This window comes from Musa acuminata, chromosome BXJ1-6 (genome assembly GCF_036884655.1).
Source record: "Musa acuminata AAA Group cultivar baxijiao chromosome BXJ1-6, Cavendish_Baxijiao_AAA, whole genome shotgun sequence".
Classification (NCBI taxonomy): Eukaryota; Viridiplantae; Streptophyta; class Magnoliopsida; order Zingiberales; family Musaceae; genus Musa; species Musa acuminata.
The window spans coordinates 44,679,762-44,698,184 of NC_088332.1; the positions used below are offsets into that span (position 1 = coordinate 44,679,762).

At 40.0% G+C, this 18,423-nt stretch overlaps 4 protein-coding genes across 5 annotated transcripts; 2 read left to right on the forward strand and 2 right to left on the reverse strand.

Annotated features, from left to right (window-relative positions):
* The first annotated feature begins 166 nt into the window (after window positions 1-166).
* Window positions 167-1,117, forward strand: LOC103990181 (uncharacterized). Its single transcript, XM_009409250.3, has one exon. It carries the CDS (start codon window positions 324-326, stop codon window positions 903-905), a length of 582 nt encoding a protein of 193 aa, XP_009407525.2. The 5' UTR covers window positions 167-323; the 3' UTR covers window positions 906-1,117.
* Window positions 1,118-1,286: 169 nt separating this feature from the next.
* Window positions 1,287-5,315, reverse strand: LOC103990183 (uncharacterized). The gene is made up of 10 exons (XM_065189393.1): window positions 5,102-5,315; window positions 4,752-4,848; window positions 4,131-4,306; window positions 3,938-4,004; window positions 3,782-3,843; window positions 2,578-2,663; window positions 2,079-2,269; window positions 1,753-1,887; window positions 1,439-1,636; window positions 1,287-1,367 (listed from the first exon to the last, which is right to left on the reverse strand). Exons 2-7 carry the CDS (start codon window positions 4,785-4,787, stop codon window positions 2,133-2,135), a joined length of 564 nt encoding a protein of 187 aa, XP_065045465.1. The 5' UTR covers window positions 4,788-4,848; window positions 5,102-5,315; the 3' UTR covers window positions 1,287-1,367; window positions 1,439-1,636; window positions 1,753-1,887; window positions 2,079-2,132.
* A 1,047-nt stretch (window positions 5,316-6,362) lies between these two features.
* LOC135677269 (26S proteasome non-ATPase regulatory subunit 14 homolog) lies at window positions 6,363-10,719 on the reverse strand. The gene is made up of 6 exons (XM_065189394.1): window positions 10,481-10,719; window positions 10,195-10,372; window positions 7,629-7,710; window positions 7,133-7,309; window positions 6,879-7,046; window positions 6,363-6,760 (listed from the first exon to the last, which is right to left on the reverse strand). The coding sequence occupies exons 1-6, from the start codon at window positions 10,617-10,619 to the stop codon at window positions 6,569-6,571; spliced, it is 936 nt and encodes a 311-aa protein (XP_065045466.1). The 5' UTR covers window positions 10,620-10,719; the 3' UTR covers window positions 6,363-6,568.
* A 1,233-nt stretch (window positions 10,720-11,952) lies between these two features.
* Window positions 11,953-17,210, forward strand: LOC103990179 (uncharacterized). 2 transcript variants are annotated; one of them, XM_009409248.3, is made up of 8 exons: window positions 12,329-12,441; window positions 12,633-12,786; window positions 13,345-13,521; window positions 13,604-13,753; window positions 15,529-15,630; window positions 15,706-15,776; window positions 15,883-15,950; window positions 16,680-17,210. In XM_009409248.3, exons 2-8 carry the CDS (start codon window positions 12,682-12,684, stop codon window positions 16,922-16,924), a joined length of 918 nt encoding a protein of 305 aa, XP_009407523.2. In that variant the 5' UTR covers window positions 12,329-12,441; window positions 12,633-12,681; the 3' UTR covers window positions 16,925-17,210. The 2 variants fall into 2 exon arrangements, with proteins under 2 accessions (XP_009407522.2, XP_009407523.2); XM_009409247.3 differs by lacking the exon at window positions 12,633-12,786 and having other exon boundaries at window positions 11,953-12,441.
* The last annotated feature ends 1,213 nt before the right edge of the window (window positions 17,211-18,423 follow it).

Genomic DNA, 18,423 nt, shown 5'->3' on the forward strand with positions numbered 1-18,423 from the left:
ATAATAATTTGGCTTGGACGCGAAGCAGCCGTGGTGGTGGTCAGTTAGGTGTGTGACTCTGTTCGCGGTTTTTGTGTGTGGGAAGAATGAGGTGTATACTGTGGAGGGCAGATGCGCTGTTTTTAGAATTGACGAGGATAGATACGTAAAGATACTTCCGTGTTACTTTCCCTTTAGAAACCATTAAAGGAATCCCGCAGGAAAAGGGGCACAAAAAGACGAGCTTCGCTTTTTCGACGGTTCCCTGAAGCCTCCCTCATCACTTCACTTTTCTTTGTTCTCCGCCTTACCCGTTGGTACCCATCGCCCATCGGAGCCCCGCCATGGACGAGGTTGGCGCTTACGCGGAGGGGCCAGACGCCGGCGACTCCCGCGGCGGCGGAGGCGGAGGGACGAGCATCGACATCACGGCTCTGGACGGCATCATGAACGTCAACTCCCTCTTCACCTTCGCTGTCTTCGTCGGCCTCGCCTGGAACCCCTCTTCTTACCCCGACGGCGGCCTTCCGGACGTCGACTGCGCCGTCGGCAACCGGGTAGTGGAGGACCTAGTCTCCTTCCACGTCCTGGCCTTCGCCTCCTTCCTCTTCTCCAGCCTGATCGCGCTGTGCCTCAAGCAGGCCGTCCGCCTCGTCCGCCCCCACCGCCGCGCCGCGGCGCGCATCAACAAAGCACTGCTGCGCGGCGGGATCGTCGCCTCCGCCGTCGGTTCCGTTCTGGGCTGCGGCTTCCTCACGTTGGCCCTCGTCAACGTGGTCCAGGTCAAGCTCGGCAGGCTCGGGTGCAGCGGCATCGCGGTGGGGGCCATCGTGCCGCTCGTCACCCTCATCCCCACCGCCATGATCATCTACATCGCCATCATCTTCTATGCCTTCACGCGCCGCTCACACCACGGCTTGAGATGAGCCAGCATAAGTGAGCTAGGGTTTGGATTTCTGCTCTGAATATTTGCTCCTTATAAGGTATTGGACTGAATCTTAACCGATCTGGTTTGAGTTGTATAACAGAAGAGTATTTGGGACTTCGAAGTCAAATAGTCCAACTTTAACATTCGTGTATTTTGTTTATCGTCATATACTATTTGAGCTGTTAAATGCTTAGTAAATGTCTCTCTCTAGTCTATGAAATAGATCACTTGGTTTTGGAGATTGCAGTGGACCACAGATCATCCAAAATGGAGAGTAGATTCTAATAAAGGGAGCAGGTATTGATTCTAATAAATCAATCAAGCACACTCATCGTTGTAAAAACCTGGGATCTTGTCAAAAGTTGACTTCACTGCCTCATTCCCATATGCTTTCTATGTGCATTCATCAATGTGTTTCCATGGGTACGTCGCACAACCTATCATTTCATGTCCTCCTCAACTGCGCTTTTGTTTAATGTTTTAGTTAGATTCCCGACATCTAAACCACACAAAAGGGTTTACGAAAGTTACCTTCTTTGTTAAGCAATCTCTGAGCATAAGCTCGGTCATTGGCGTCATCATCATCTTTGCTTGAAACCTCCCCATCTTCCTATTTTTTTGTCGCAAGTCTTCATCGCCAAGTTCCACCCAAATGTCGGTGTGACATGCCAACCTGGTTTCCCCTTGCTCTGGCTTCTACCTCAACCAGGATGTGGCAGGGTAACTTTGCTGTACCCAAATCAACACCAGGAAACCTTTTTATTCCCTTGGAAAGGAATCATAGAGTTAGGCAAATCTGATAGATAGGCCCTGGAGACGACACTTGTGTTGTGCGAAGGATTTACCCCATGGTACTTGAGAGTCTGTAGGACCCTGACCCCTCTTCAAGTACCCAAACATCATACTTTCAGATTGAAGTTAGGCTGGAGCTGCACTAAACCAAGCGTCGATAGTTGTCGTGCAGCTGTCTCCTCTGAACTCTGTCAGCAGATTAAACACCAACAATCAATACTGGAAAAATAAATAAAAACATCAGCAGAAGATTATCATCATCAGGCATGCCTGTCAATCCCGATCCAGATTCGTCAGGTCAACCCATCCTAACTCGTTTAGCGTGAGCCACATAGTATAGTGTACGATACAGGTTATGATTCAGGTTCAGTTAACTTACACTAAGCTCAGGTTGGCACCTCGAGTCAAAGCGTCGATGTTCCCAGTGACAACTTCACGAACAGCTGGGCCCTGAGCTGTTTTTCCTTTTTCCTTTATTCCTCATGTGGCGCCATGTGCTTCCGCGTCGCGACATGCTCAGGGCGAGGTTTCTCGCAGGGAGAGGTGCTGCCCTGGCAACTTGTGAGAGACCTGCGAGAATCAAATCTCAGATTGCAGTGACGAGTATATCTGAATAACAACTGTTTTGATAGGACCTGGCAATAACATCTGCGAAACCATCACCCCGTAGTCAATTTGTACAACACCTAGTTATGTGCTATTTATATGTATTGTAGGATATATTTCTGAGCAGCCTCACAACCTTACGAAGGTAGAAGCTGGAGGTGAAGGCTTCACTGTTGAAATATCGAAGTCCATTGATAGATAGTACCCAAGTTCTAATCAACTTTCCAAGAATTTTATCTTTTCACTCCTACATCAAGAAAGAAGTTAAATACCAAGATTAAACGGTTGTTTGAGCTGATGCCCGCAAGAAGGAACCACATGAGACCTGATTGCTGAAATAATAGTAGCTTGCAAGGTCCTGCAATTGCTCTAAAAAAAAAACCTGTTAGGATCGGGATTGCAATGCTGATGGTGAAGGTGAAAACTAGAATGACTGAGGCAACACCGTATTATCTTAAGGTCTTTGAAATTGCCTCTTCAAATAACAATGTCATTCTGATTGTAGACTGAAGAAAAGAAAAGAAAATACAGAATAAATATTCAACCAGTGAAACCGATTAAATTTTTCACTTGGTTTTGCACATGAACTGTTTTTATTAGTTGCCAAACTGGAACCTTGAAGAAACATGGTAGGCACAGTTTTTTCTCTTTTCATAAAACAGTTGCCATTCTCTGAAGGGTAGCATGTCAAGGAAATGGTTGCCTTTGTTCTGACAGTTTAGTTGAGTCATTTATCATCTTCAAGAATTCCACTTGAACCTCATGTTGGTTAGTTTAATCAATTAAAAAATCCTGCATATAATCTGTTAATATTCTACCTGTATCTCTTGTTGATTTTTTTGTTCATCTAATCTAACTTTAGAATTTGCAACTTAGAATAATTAAGATCCAAAACAGGACTTAAGAAAACATGAACCTAAAAATATGAGACCATTTGAAATTGAACTAAAAGAGTGTTGTCTATCATATAATGATTAAATGAAGTAACTGAATCAACCTTCCAGAATCTGGTCATTAAAAAATAATCCATCTTAGTAAACAATATCTGGACATGCAGTACAATCAATATGGTAGATAACAGGTTCTATGGTTCGACCCTGGAGGCTGCAACTAAGCATTGGGACAAAAAGAAAAAAAAAAAAAGAAAGACGAAACTCAAGAACTAGTCTTGATTCACCCGCTATAGATGACCTAAAACACTGAGAAAATATATTTTGAACAAGCTGACCAATAATGGTAACACTATCCTTGACAAGCAAAAAAACATACTGAAGCAATAACATAACTAAACACCTTTAGATCTAAAAGACTGGTAATTTCCTGGAAGGTTAGGAAAGACATTCAAGAATTATCACACGCCTAATAAATTCAAATGACAAAGTATTCATCAGTGGCTTGAAACAGTAAAATATAATAGTAAAAAAATTGTGCAAACAACGGAAACATATGAAATTAGGGTCCATGGCTTTAAAGTACCTTCTTCCTCTAAAAACATAGAGCATTCTGATAAGGTCAATGTCTTCAGTAATATAGGGAACCTGAAAAAAAAAGAAATGGGCAAATGCAAAATTTAGTTAATTTGCTTCTCTTGGATCCAAATACTTGGATAAAGTTTATAAACGTATTTTGTACCTTGCCACCATTCACTTCTAGTGGCAATGTTTGTGTCGCCTGGTTTGTTCCCTTCATTAGTTTTATACTGATAGCAGTTTAAACAGAATGACAATAATTAACACTGGATTGCATGCAGTACAAAGTTAAATTCCTTGTAATAGTTAGACATGATGACTGCCTTTCTGATTTCATAATTTGCTGTTTTACTTACACTTTTTGTTGCTCCAGAGATTCGGTCTGATGGAGAGCTGACAGAGAAATCTCGACCACCATAGTGCACGGACGAGCCAAAACAGGCTGATTCTTCTGATTCATTGGGATAGACAGGCTTACCATCCTTGCCCTGTGTTGTTTGCCCTCTGGTTGGACTACCCCGAGACATGACATCTGCAAAAGGATCATTATATCAGAGGGTAATTTACTAATTGTTTGGATAAAAACCCCTTGCTTAAACCATATCTAGCGGATTAAAGCATTCATTAGTATTGTTTTCTCAGCTATAATAGTTGCAAAAGAAGACACAAAATTTTAGAATATATTTTTGATTTAAAGCAAGACAAAAGAGAACAATGGAAAACTTGTGCAAAGTCATGCACGAATATATGACTACTTCGAGCATTATACCTCTGATCTATATGTTCTCTCATACGCGCAAACCATAGGAATTATCACTCACAAGCTATCTATAAAAAGAATCAAATGACGCTTCTTAACTAGATGTTGTTCTTTGGAAGAGCCACTTTGGTCACTGGCTAATTAAATGGCAAGCACAATTTATAGGAAACCTAATCGCCATCAACAAAGGGAATGAGTTAAAATAATGTTCAAGAACCTGCAGCTGCGTTCTGAGCGTTCCCGATCTGGCCATCAGTGCTTTGCCTGTTCAAGGTCCGGTACAAGTCGCCTGGCGACGAATGTTTCGCTATCACCTGTGCCATCGTGAACCACGACTTATTCGTTTAGGGCTCGTCTTTACAAAACCCAGAAAACAAGATCAGAGACAGATTAATCGATGACATCGAATGACAGATCGCAAAAGGTAAGAAGAACAGTAAAGATCGATGTTCATGTTGCACGACGCAAATAGTACTCGATCCAAAACCCCACGGTGGCCCCGAAACCCATTACGGAATCCAGAACCGAAGGGCCAATGAATCTAACATGCACCAGACTAACACGCACCGTGGAAGGAGGAGGGAAGACAGTGCTGAAAGTAGTTAGGCGACAATGACGAAGACAAGGAAGCAAAGGACGAATCGATCGATGCGAGTTCATCGGCGATCGAAGACGACGGCTTGTTTTATCCTTCCATCGCTCTCTCTCTCTCTCTCTCTCTCTCTCTCACCGATTAGAGGAAGAGGGCATAAATCGAGGGGGAGAGGATGGCGCGAGGGAGAAAGATGTGAAAGGGGGAATAAGAGAGTGACTTTTCCCATTAACGAACACATTAACATGATTATCGACATATGCGTTTGTTATTGTCGTTGGGAATTTATTTTTTTAATAAATAAATAATAAAAATATCATTCGAACTTACGATATATTATCAAAAGTTTTACTAAGTTAGTTGACACATTGATAAATATATCGGAGTTAAGGTTTCGAACCTTACCCCTTAGTAAGAGGGTCAATCCGAAATTAACGTTTCAATCTTAGCATGTTAAAGCATATAGTAAGAAAATAACTGTTCTTAATAATTATATTTATATATTGGGTTTAGATTATTAAAGTCAAATCTTATTGAAAACATGTATTCCTTCCTAATAATGCATCAGCTCAGGCTACATGTGTATTAGATTGGTTAAATTCATAGTAAAGTTCTTGACATGACCATCTAATAAAATTAATTTAAAGGTAGAGAGATGTCGCTTCTCTCTGCTGGTTGTTTCGACTTCAGGCAAACAAAAAAAGTGTACTTGTGGTTTTTGTAGACGTCACTTACTTTTCTCTGGCAGAACCCATCTTCTACAGTACTCTAAAGCGTTCACAACCACAAAGTTGTTAAAGTTTTTGTAACTAGTGTTCACCGTATAGCCAAAAGTTCAGAACGAGGCAGTCCTATCTGTAGCCGCATCAGAGAAGCAGTTCACGACTACAAGAACGCATGAATGGAAAGAGTGCTAACGAGAAAAAGGAAACTATAAGGTTGTTCGCACCGATTAAATCTTCGCTGATATATGACGACTGAAATTGGAATTTGGTGCAACAGCTTGCTTCCTGTGGACTGCAAAAGAACACGATATTTAGCTGAAACAATGCCCCCAAGCACATCACCTGCATGACCCAAACAGCCTGCACCAATCAATCACAATTAAACTATCATCAGCAGTAGATTTTATTGATGCCACTGACTTAGCATTTCAGTAACCAGAACTGACAGTTAAAGACACAAAAAAGAAAGTTGCAGGATATTCCCATGAAACAGACTTCAATGCAAGTGAGATGGGCAAAGAGTAAGAATAACCAATACATTATAACCACTGCAATGTGTTAAAGTAGTAGGATAGAGGACTACAAGAAGATAACTTGCAGTCCCCAATGTTTGATTTAAACACTAGCATCGATGGAATTTTTTCTTTGTAGAAAAAGCATAGGAGCATTCAATAATTCAATCAGAACCAAGTGTTGTCCTCTGAATGAAATCTGCCATCAAAACACGACAGTGTCCAACATAGTCCCCAGAGTCTGGATTATGTTTGATGACATCAAGTTGGAGACATGCTCTTCCAGATGCTTTTTGGCATCCTGCCTTCCCACATTAACAATAGCCAATTTTTCTGGTGGAAGTTCATCCTCCTCTTGTACTGCTTTGTTGTATTTGATAGCCAAATCCAACATTTCCTGAGTATGCAAACAATAGGTTAGATGTACTGTTTTTTCAACTAGCAAAACATTTAAAATAACAATTAGTATCCTCGAATGTTCGATTCAGGAAGTAAAACTCGATCTTATTACATACCTGGACAGTCTGCTCATTAGTTTTGGAATGGGTGTCAAATGGCCTAAGTATCAATCCATCAGTCCACTTCTTTTTGTGAAGGTTCAGCAACATTTTCTCCTCCAGCTCATTCTTGCGGTAATTTATTGCTATAGAATAGTAATGCCGGTTCAACCCGTGTATCAGTGCCTGGTAAATAACATCCCGAGGTAGATTAAGTGTACCAAGACAACCAACTCAGTATGACTTTAGATAGTAATAAACAAGCACCCAACCTGAATGGATGGTTTGTTGAGATGCCCAACATTGGATGTTGTTTGGCGAGGCTCCTGGCCAAGCATCATTGTCTGAGGGTTGATCAAGCGGAAAGCATCAATGACCACCTTACCCTTGACACTCTGGATTGGGTCTACTACAACAGCAATTGCCCTTGGATTGAGTGCTTCAAAACTCTGAAGGAAGCCATCCAAATGATATAGACCACACAAAAAGACATCAGAATATTTTACCATCAAAACAACACATAGAAAATGCCATTGACATAACCCACACAGAGACGCATATTGGCTGAATCAGTTTTCTAGATCTAGACAAACAAACAAAACCGATATAACTATCGTATGAAATACACCAAGAATCAACCATATAGCATGGTCAGCAAAAGAATGACACCCCAAACCACTAGATCCACATCCATTATAAGACAAAAGCAAAAGAGAAAACAAATATCAATAAAATAAGAGACTTGTTGAATAGAAGATGACTACACACCTGCTGTGTGTTTATGTCAACACCAGAAAGCCAGCAACCAAAGCCTGGGTGAGAGTGGTACCATCCAACCACCATTTCAGGTCTGTAACATTAAAACCATAGTCAAATATAAACACTAAAAGAGAAATCTAACAAACAAGAAAATAAAAAAGCTACCAGTGCTTTCATTTAAAATAAATTCTGGAGAAATGTAGATATACAAGAATCAAATATCATCACAGACAAACTTCTTTAAATGCCAAAAATCTTAAAATCTTATCACATAGATATAAATAAAAAATCTTAAAATTCCAAAAACAAATAGATACCTACCATTGCAGACAAAATTCAAATACCAAACAAGACAATGAAATTACATGGAAGGAGAAGTAGTAACGAGGGTTCTCTTGTTGCTGCTCAATCAAACAGTATGCATTTCATTTTCGTAGAATCCTATCATTACATCAACATCGACTGAAATTTCCAGCTACCTAGTAACCAATTTTATTGAAACGAGATGGCACTGAAAAAAAGCATGTTGAGTGGCAATCTGTCATAAGTCAGAAACACAAAGGTGTAAAGAGAAAATAGAACATTTAACCACTTGAAACACCCTGTTCATTAGTGCATAAAGCAGCAGAATCAAGTATATCTATCATCATGAAGATTTATCTCAACACCCTAACCTTTCCCTTACCACATCTCATTCATTATCAACGATGTGGCAAGTGGACAAATGGGTTCATGTGAATGTATGGGCAAAATATCATGTTAGCTGATGAGGTATTTGATAAACTTTAAGTCTCAAGTCCTACTATAGAAAGAATAGAAGAATCAAAATCCAGTCACTTTAACCTTGAGAAATTCCAATATAGAACATTAAAACAACACATCTTTAGCTGAAAAAGAAACAACTTTTGACTTTCTGTATGGCAGCACTTAAACAAGACACTTGAAGAACATAGATAATTATGGCGTGAGGTTCCAAATGACAGGATTGTCTAAAAACCACATAGTGTTGCTTCTGTGAAACATGGTGTTCCTTTGAACATCAGTCCATTTACATTATTGTTTCATGATAGTAAACCAATTTAATAGACAAAAAATGCCTTCTTGTAGGGTAAAATAGACTAGATGAACCAATCAAGCCAATCTCAATTTGAGAGATGTCATTGTTTATATTCATAAACAGTATATTGCCTCAAAAAATTAAGACCCTAAAACTAAAAATGCAAGCAAAATAAAAAGAACTTGCAATCCTCAAAATTTGAAGTTCAATATCACAAGGGGGAGAGAGGAGATTAAAGAAAATTATTAACCTATAAATGGGCAATATAGCTGGCTGAATGGAGATGGCAAACAAAAAGAGCGATATCACAAACAGACAATTTGTAAGTAAATAAAGAGAGAGATGAGCAATAAGTAAATTTTACAAAATGTGAATTTAACAATATCAAAATTTATTTTTGAATAAGACCTGCTAAAGACAGACAACCAGCTTAACCCTTTATTAACAAGGTTCACAGGATCAAATTTTTTCAAAGATTAGCCATCATAATCAGAATGGATCAATCATATTAGATTGCAAGATCAACAAATCAACCCAAAGGCAGCCTATAAATTAATAAGTGAAAAAAACTAAATAGAAAAACTGAAGATATGTTTGAAAAAATAATTAACAAAAGTACCCTTTAAATAGTCCATCTCAAGAAGTCTTTCTGTATTCTCTAATGAATATATAGATTTTACAAGATATGGATAAAATATATAACTCAGTGTTATAAACATCAAAGATTTATTACCTAAAAAATAGAAATAAAGAAATTCAACATTATGTGAAGTCATAAAAATATTGCTCCACCCTACCAATGTTACCAATGCTAAATTTTCAGAAAAAGGTAGATTGCGCAGACATGTATTAGAGATTGCAGAATATCTCTTTCTCCCTTCCCCCGTGTTTCCACCTCCTGATGACAGACAAAGTTTTCTTTGCAGTCCATGTAAAGAACTTGAACATGTTTTTCTTTCTTCAAAGGATATATAGGCATTTGTTCAGAACTTCACATCAGTAAGTTATTTTCCTTGTTCTACAGTAACCAGCTTACGCAAACAGTCATAACCTTAAAGCCCTAATCAGTAATCCCAACTCAAGTCAGAAGTAAAATTGGTTCAGTTTCTCACAGATCCCAAACATTGCTGAGGAGGAGATATAAGAAACGAGGGAACAAAAAAAGCTCCAGGCGTCATCTTCTGTCAAGTGTAGCCACCGGATAATAAACATTCTTGCAATGTACTATAATAATCGATATCCCAATTCAATGGTAACAAATTATACCCAAAATATGAACTCGAAAAAGGAATTTAGTAATTCAATGAATAAAGCATGCAGAGATCCTACGAATTAGAAGACGCGAGGCAGGTAGAAGAAGTACCTAAATCCATTATTAGATCAGCCAAACAGCAGCCTAAAATTAGCCCTAACTACGGAGGTACAAAGTAAGCGGCTAATGTTATCTGGTCTTGGAACATGCATCTCTTTAAAGATCCGGTGTATGTATTAGTAGAGAGATGGAAAAAGGACTACCACCTTCCGGTCTGCTTGAGCATGTCGAGCATGTTGGTCTGGAAAACGTGATCCACGGCCTCCACGCTGACGCCCGTCCCGCTCTGCGGCATCGCGAAGACGTCGACGACCCGGACGGTGTACTCGTCCACGAACTCCCCCAGCATGAGTCCCATCACTTCCATGGGCACCCCGGCTCTCCCTGTCTCCCGGATATCACAGAAACCCTAATCTTAGATCGCCGCCAACACAATAAAAGAAGCAGAAAAAATAAAGAATCGGAAACACGGAGATGGAGATTTGACGTTACCATGCTTGAGCATCTTGAGGAGGGCGAGGGAAGAGATGTAGACCTGCTCGGCGGAGTCGAGTTGGGGGGAATCTGTGGGCGGATGGCCCATCCCGCCGGCACCCGAGAAGATCCGATGCAATCTCTCCATCCCTTGCATATCCCTCTTCTTCCTTCCTTCCTTCCCTTTCTCTCCCTCTCTTGCTTCTGTTATTATTCGTCGAGGCCTTCGCACAACCTCTTTCTCCTGGGGAGAATTCCTTGGTAACCTGTGATATTTTGGTAAAAGACGAGCAAGCCGACGTCCCCTCGCAGCGCCCCCGATTGCCGTACTGGCCCTCCGATGCGTATCAAACGGACGACAGTAATTCTTTTAACCCTTGATAACTTACCCCCGCCTCACGCAGGAGCGGGACCCGCTGGGGATTGTGGCTGCCTGCCTTAAGCCGCAAGGGTAGTATCCAAATCGGGTGTGTGGGGAAAGCATCCCCCGAATGTGGACCGATATGTCGATCTTGATCCGACTTGACCGACACCCGATCCAATTTGGACGATCTGTCGAGATCATGAGTCGAATACGGGTCGCAAGAAGTTGACCCGCTAACAAAGTGGGTTTGCATGATCGCAAGAAGTCGTGTATTCGCTCAAAGATATATTTAAGTCCGACATGACTTCCTTTCCGAATCTAATAGAGAATGATTGATTTGCAAACTCTGAGACCGGTTCGAACCGAACTTATGGACAAAGTTAAATTTGAAGATCAATTTGATTTATCGAAATTGACTTTAGTAGGTGTTTGCATACCTTTATACAGCATTGTTCTTATAACTATTGATTGATTTAATGATATAGTTGTTGTCTTTATAATCATTGATTTAATGAGAAATATTTTTTTAAAATATTATACGAATATGACGTGCTTAATAAGTTATTCATATTCTTTGGTAATTGATATGACATGTATAATAGGAGTTGACTGGATTCCATGCATCGTTTGATAAAAAAATAATAGTCATAATATTTATCCCTCGTTATATTTCAAGATAATAGTCATAATAATCAAATAACTCGAACGTAGGATCGGATCGGATGTTCCACAAACATTGACCAGTCACAAAATGTATCATTTAATATCATATTTGAGCCGTGGAAATTATTTATCTAATGTGTTAAATTCGCTCTCTTTAACGCACAACATCATCGAATGACGTGGCGCACTCTTTACAGTCTCAGCTTCGGATCGCCCTCTCGTGCGCTGGAACGCACCACGAACTCACACAACACTTGGCCGCCACGTGGAAGAACAGATTCCTTTCGGCGTAGAATATTCCATGCACCACGAACTCGGAGTCGTCGCGTGGGTAATGCTTGCCCTCTCCGGTGCTTCTGATGTATCCTTAAATCAATACTGACCGTATGATCCTGCGATCATCACCAATTAAATGCATCTCACTCACTCGTAGCTTACCTGTTCATATCCCTTCCTGCTAACCGGAGGAAGTGTTGGGGTCGGGAAAACCATGACCGGGTAGGAAATAGAGCTTAATAGGGAGACGAAAAGACCATGATAAAAAAGAGGAGATTTCAGCCCGAGGGCATAGTTGTTAGGGTTTCGGTTCGGGCGAGGGTGGGGATGAACGCCGGAGCTTCTCCGGCAGCTTTCTAGGATTCGTGAGTCTCGATAATCGGGTGAGTAAGAGTGGGATCCGTCTACGGAGATGCAGACAGAGGCGCGGGTGGGGGTCGTAGTGGAGGGTGGTGGCCACAGAGCCCTTTCCTCAGGCCACGCAGGTGGCGCAGGCACCCTCGATGGTGGGGCTAGGAGTTACTCCTCACACCACCCCCAGCAGCAGCAGCAGCAGCAGCAGTTGCAACATCAACCGCAGATCGGGACGGTAGCACACCTTATATCCGGCGGGGTCGCTGGTGCCGTCAGCAAGACGTGCACGGCCCCTCTTGCTCGCCTTACCATTCTTTTCCAGGTAGCTAGCTCTTCGATCTGCCTCCTGTCTTGCGACGCAATGGAGGAACCTCTTTGCTCTTATATATGTAGTTGTACTCTGTGTGTCTGCTTTTGTTACTTCGAAATTTCTATCCCCACTGAGATGTGTAGTTGTGATTTGATTTTTTTTATGTCGAATTAACTAATGTGGCGATCCTTTTGGACCTGCAGGGCAGGAGCCAGAAACTTCCAGTTTCTGAACCTGCAGGGCAGGAAAGTTATGGTAAACATGAGATTGAAATTTTATCAACATCTTAGTTCGGATGAAGAATCTTTGGATCAAAGGGTGTTCTTCCACGCATCAGTAGGCTTATGGCATGAAATGGTTGTTTGTTCTAGCCATGTATTCGTTGCTTTTTGTTGTATGCTAGTTGGTATGTTTTTGATGTTCAATATTATAAAGAGGCCGCACATAGACTGCTAGTTCAGAGAATTTGGTCACAATTCACAAAAGTTGAAGGCTTTATAGTTGGATGTACTACCTATTAAGTTTGCAGACATGATGTTCCAGCTATTAAGAAGTCATAAGACACATTGGATTTAATTTCTTATATAGTTTCTATGTTCTGGCCGACTCAAAGGTTTTCAAATGCCTTCTTTGCATATTAGCCGAATCTGGTTGGAATCATTGAGGTTTCGATTGTCGACGACATCGCTTGTAGTTCTGTTGTAGGGTTTCAATGAGCTTTTACTATGCCTCTGTGATAGTACTAAATGAGTTCCCTTTTTAACTCTTTATTTAGTTTCCTGGAATTTGCAAGATAAATAACTTACATTTTTAATGCTCAAATATCCGTTTTTTATTTTAAGCGGAGAAAGAAGGAAACATTCTTAATTTCATTGATGAACTTCATGGTTATTTCTTATTGCACCACAAATCCAGGTTCAAGGAATGCACTCTGATGTTGCAACTCTAAGGAAGGCTAGCATATGGCACGAGGCTTCTCGTGTTGTTCACGAAGAAGGTTTCCAAGCATTTTGGAGAGGAAACTTGGTGACTATTGCTCATCGCTTACCTTATTCTTCGATAAGCTTCTATGCCTATGAGCGATACAAGAATGTAAGTTTGAAAGTTCAGTAGAGAAACATGCATTGGTATTTAGATCCATACTGATTTCTTTGTTAATGATATTTTCGTGCAGTTTCTGCAATTGGTTCCTGGTCTAGATAAGCATAGAGACAGTGTAAGTGCAGATGTCTGTGTGCGATTGTTTGGTGGAGGTTTGGCTGGAATAACAGCTGCATCAATGACATACCCATTGGATCTTGTCAGGACACGTCTTGCTGCCCAGGTAATCATATTATTTATTTTTTGATAGTCAGAAACACAATTCCATCATTTTAACTCTTGGACTTGGTAGTGAAATTTCATTTTTAATTGTATTTGATTTATCAAAGACTTCTCGTCATGTTAGGCTTTCTGGAAGTCAAACTGAACCTTCTTTTCCGTCTTAATTTGGTTATATTTTTGACGTAATAATATTGGGCATGATGTTGATATGCATAAGTGTTATTTCCATGCTGCAGCATGTTTTTCATTGATTTCATTAATGTGGTTTTTGTGTTGTGTGTAGGAATAATAACAGTATAGAACTGGAGCAACTTGTCTGTTAGTGAGATGACTCACTTTGCACGTACTGCGATGGGAGCTATAGGACATTTTTAATTAGTTGCAGCTCTCATCCTGGTTCGTGATTTTCCTAGTTACTTTTCTAAATACTGGCTGCAGGAATGTGACCACACATTGCTTAGCTAATTGAGCTACCAAATTGCTTTTGCATTGATTCGTACAATTGTCTTCTAAGTTTTATTATTTGTTATAGTTCTCATTTTCCACTGGGTAGAGGGATCACATGTCATGTGCCCCTTGTCAGTGCATTGAATGTCCATTCATGTGTTACAGAATCTTTGTTTTTCATATTAAAATCAGCACGAGTGTTTAGGCTAATAAGTTTATTATTTAATTCTCTAATTACTATGTTCAATTTTCTCATGTTATCTTTTGGTTATTGGATATAACATGTGAGATGCCAAAAATATAAGCTTTGCATATAACTATTTTTCTTCACTGTAGTACTAAGTAATTCCCCATCAGCTATCAGTAAGAGCTATTTGTTCCCCCTTATTCATTCTCCCAGCATTTCATTATTCTATTGGACTATATTAAGGTATGCTCATAATTTTTAGTCCTGGCATATTTGCTTTAAGAAGCATACCTACCCATGCATGTCCCTTGATGTCAAAAAATTTGTTCCATATCTATATTGGAAGGGGGTGCTTTCATCAAGTGTCAACTTTTTAGGAAATTTTATATCTCATCAATGGATCTAACAAGTCAAGTGTTTTTCCAATTTAAGAGAGAGGAGTCTTCTCAAAGACCCAAACTGTCAACTAAATAGTAAACTATTATTAAACAGAAAAGAAAGTAAAACATCCAGACATTTACATCGAGAGCTTTCAATCACCTATAATTATAAAGTTACAAGTGCCCTTATTCAGTTAAGATTCTTAACTTGTCTATGTTACTCTGTCTTTTACATAAGAAATATGTTGGAAACAACTACATAATTTCATCTTATGGCATTGCTACAGTATCATGCTGCAGTACTGCTTCCTCTTTATTTAGATAAGAAGAGACTCTCCAAGTTGTCCTGTCCCCTTTCAGTTTATAAGAACTTCCAGTTGCCTTCCAATCTGATGTACATTTCATCTCCAAGTGTGTGTAAGTTGAAGCTAGTTTCCATCTTTATTCCTTTCAAAATAGCCAGCTTGTGTCTCAAAAACATGTATCACAAGGCTCTGGAAGTTTGTGCGGTTACCATCTTCTGAAGTCGCTGGACCTTGGCTTGATTGACTAAGGCCGGAGTTCAAGATGGATCCGCGCTGCTCAGTAAGTCTAACTGCAATCCAGTCATTTACTGTGGCAACTCTTTTAATTGATAGGAGCATGCTATTGATTATGTTAGAGCTTCTTGCTGCCAATTGTAGCTGTATGGCTTGCAAGTGATTTCTGGACATGGTAGTTGCAGGGTTTCAAGTCTTTGACAACTTGTCTCACAATGTGCAGACAAATACTATGTATTATAGGGGCATTTCACATGCTCTGTATGCCATCTGCAGAGATGAAGGTATCAGAGGATTGTATAAGGGACTCGGAGCCACATTATTGGTAAACTCTTTTATATTTTGATTGGGGTAAAAACATTTTATTTCATCATTGCTATTGACAGTTGTTGAATTGCAGGGTGTTGGGCCTAATATAGCAATCAGTTATTCTGTTTACGAAACTTTGAGATCTCATTGGCAAGTTGAGAGGTGATTTTCTCTCTGTTTGATCAATAAGTTGCAATCTTTAAAACTGTTGGTAGTTTCTTGCATTTATAAGCATCTGTGACTTTCAAATTTCTTTTTATGACATCAGGCCATATGATTCTCCTGTCTTGGTTAGTTTGGCTTGTGGAAGTCTTTCTGGTGTTGCCTCATCAACAGGTCAGTTGCTAACAAACTTACTTTCGATCCAATTATATATTTTAATCAAAGCAGGACACTGACCATAGTTAAAAGAATTACCTGGAGAATAATAAGGGAAGCCCAAAACAATGCAAAAAATATATGCTTATGTCGGATACTTGGATTAACCCCTAATTAACTTCTGACCAGGCTGAGACTATTCAGGGCTTCCTCAAGTAGCCATGACCATTTCGATATCAGACAAGGTCAAATCGCCTATTATTTAATTTGTTTGGTTAACTAACCTTTCAACCAGGTTGAATCTGACTGTCCTATGCTCCATGATAGGTCAAACAAATATTATGTGAAGATCCTAATTCATGACAATAGCCACTTGAACTTATTCCACAGAACTTGAGCTTATCTCAAAGAAATGACCAAATGGTGCAGTGTGTGTGTGTGTATATATATATATATATATGTATGTGTGTGTGTGTGTGTGTGTGTGTGTGTGTGTGTGGCATCAGTGTCACCAGAGCATCAGTGTCACCCTGCAGATTGTAGGATTGGCGCAATTAGCACTAATATCCACTAGTATCGCCAGAGCATCAGTGTCACCCTGCAGATTGTAGGATTGGCGCAATTACTATGTGGCAGTTGTTTTTAAAAGATGCACACCAGTTTAACAATTGTTCAGCATTGTAGTTTCCTGGCATTATCAAACGTAATATACAACATATTGCTGACCTACCTAGTATGATTTTGCAGTGACATTTCCATTGGATCTCGTGAGAAGAAGAAAGCAGTTGGAAGGGGCAGCTGGAAGGGCCTGTGTTTATAATTCAGGCATCTTTGGGACATTGAGGCACATAATCAGGACCGAAGGGTTTCGAGGCTTATACAGAGGTATTATGCCTGAATACTACAAAGTTGTTCCGGGCGTTGGCATTGTTTTTATGACCTATGAGACGCTAAAATCAATCGTGGCAGGCATGTCATCAGTGGATGACTAAATGCTCTGAACTCAATTATGTGTGTTATGATATTGATCTTTGACATCTGCCATCGGCACATTTTGGAGTTAATTTGATACAAGGTAGAATAGTTTGTATCCTTAGGAATTACATGGTGGTGAGTTTTGCTGTTGCTGCCATGAACACTTCTATTGCTTGTACAGATGAAAATGCCTAAGTGTGAGCACAAGGCATGCAACAGATGATACTATTTGTCTTTCCATCGCTTTTGTCACCGACATGAACTTCCTTTTATTGGTCATTTTAGTGAAAGGTTTGATTTTGATCTCCCCGTGTTGAAATTTGGTTGTAGAACTACTTGCTGAGTGTCTTTAGCAGGAATAAAATATTTAATCCTTGTAGCATCCTTGTTGGATTAGGTGGCAGAAATCTGCCTTCTTTTTCATGGTGTGCTAGTAGATGTCGGCCTTAGATTGTTATCTTGAGAATATTTCTTTCTTAAGTACAACAGCGGTTAAAAGTCTTTCAAGATGTAATATGCAGCTTGGATTCAACAACTGAAGACTTGCATATTGTTTGGTTGTTAATTGAAATCCTATGACAGTATTCTTTAAACAATTAATATGATTTTAATAATTCTAAAGGTAGTTAATCTGGAATCTTTTAGATGCTGCAGGCGCGAGTCTGCGGTTTGTGTTTATTCCACGACGATGCCGCCAGTGAGTCTGCGGTTCGTGTATATGCCGCGACGATACCACCAACTTGGTGATCCTTCCAACTCATAGTCATTCTCTTCGATGGGTTTGTTTTCTTCCTAGTATACTCGTCACGCATTGAGCTAACTTCATCTTTGTCATTTGAATACTTCATCAGATTATTCAATCATTCTCTTCGATGGCTCTCCTTCCTCTAATTACCTCATCTCCTTCTTCTAAATAAATTGTAGTATACTTTTCATGACTTGGTGGGCAATCTGAATATTTCACCGGTCTCCTATTATTATCTCATCTCCTTCCTCTATATAAATTTTAGTATACTTCTGGTGATGTCGTGGGCGAACCATTCAATCGGTAGAGGCAATATGAATACTTCCAACAAATGCTAAAAAGATCGGAGGTCTAAGTGAAAACAACCCAAAATTCTAAGCTGCCAAGACATGTGAAGAGAGACGGACTTCCGACATATGCTAAAAATGGCAAATCGGAGCTCAAGTCACGTCGACGAGAGGACGCAGACAACTACGTCAATATGAGCGGATCACTAGTAACTGCCATTAAGCCCTCACAAGACAACCCAACTGGGTTGAGATGAAATTTCTGCATAGAACCCCCCACCAAAGTTTGGGTGGGCATTCGATTCTCAACAAATCCAACCCAATTTAAAAGCATTCATCCCGCACCACAATGTTGTGCAACATTGAAAGAGTCGAAGTAAAATTCCTGTTCCCCTTGAAATCATCACTTGCATTCCCATTTTTCCTAGGCCTGGAACAAGATACAATCAATCTACTCGAAGAATCACCTGTTACGACAATGCAT

What these genes read in the sequence shown, in the direction of transcription:
- LOC103990181 (XM_009409250.3), top strand. Translation starts at nt 324, where the DNA reads ATGGACGAGGTTGGCGCTTACGCGGAGGGGCCAGACGCCGGCGACTCC.
- LOC103990183 (XM_065189393.1), bottom strand. Translation starts at nt 4,787, where the DNA reads ATGGCCAGATCGGGAACGCTCAGAACGCAGCTGCAG. An exon ending in CGCTCAGAACGCAGCTGCAG is followed by an intron (nt 4,307 to 4,751) that starts GTTCTTGAACAT and finishes ATCCTTTTGCAG; the next exon opens with ATGTCATGTCTCGGGGTAGT. An exon ending in CAAACAACCGTTTAATCTTG is followed by an intron (nt 2,270 to 2,577) that starts GTATTTAACTTC and finishes TGATTCTCGCAG; the next exon opens with GTCTCTCACAAGTTGCCAGG.
- LOC135677269 (XM_065189394.1), bottom strand. Translation starts at nt 10,619, where the DNA reads ATGCAAGGGATGGAGAGATTGCATCGGATCTTCTCGGGTGCCGGCGGG. An exon ending in CCTCAAGATGCTCAAGCATG is followed by an intron (nt 10,373 to 10,480) that starts GTAACGTCAAAT and finishes TCCGGGAGACAG; the next exon opens with GGAGAGCCGGGGTGCCCATG. An exon ending in TCAACAAACCATCCATTCAG is followed by an intron (nt 7,047 to 7,132) that starts GTTGGGTGCTTG and finishes GTTATTTACCAG; the next exon opens with GCACTGATACACGGGTTGAA.
- LOC103990179 (XM_009409247.3), top strand. Translation starts at nt 12,178, where the DNA reads ATGCAGACAGAGGCGCGGGTGGGGGTCGTAGTGGAGGGTGGTGGCCAC. An exon ending in CCTATGAGCGATACAAGAAT is followed by an intron (nt 13,522 to 13,603) that starts GTAAGTTTGAAA and finishes ATTTTCGTGCAG; the next exon opens with TTTCTGCAATTGGTTCCTGG. An exon ending in TGGTGTTGCCTCATCAACAG is followed by an intron (nt 15,951 to 16,679) that starts GTCAGTTGCTAA and finishes ATGATTTTGCAG; the next exon opens with TGACATTTCCATTGGATCTC.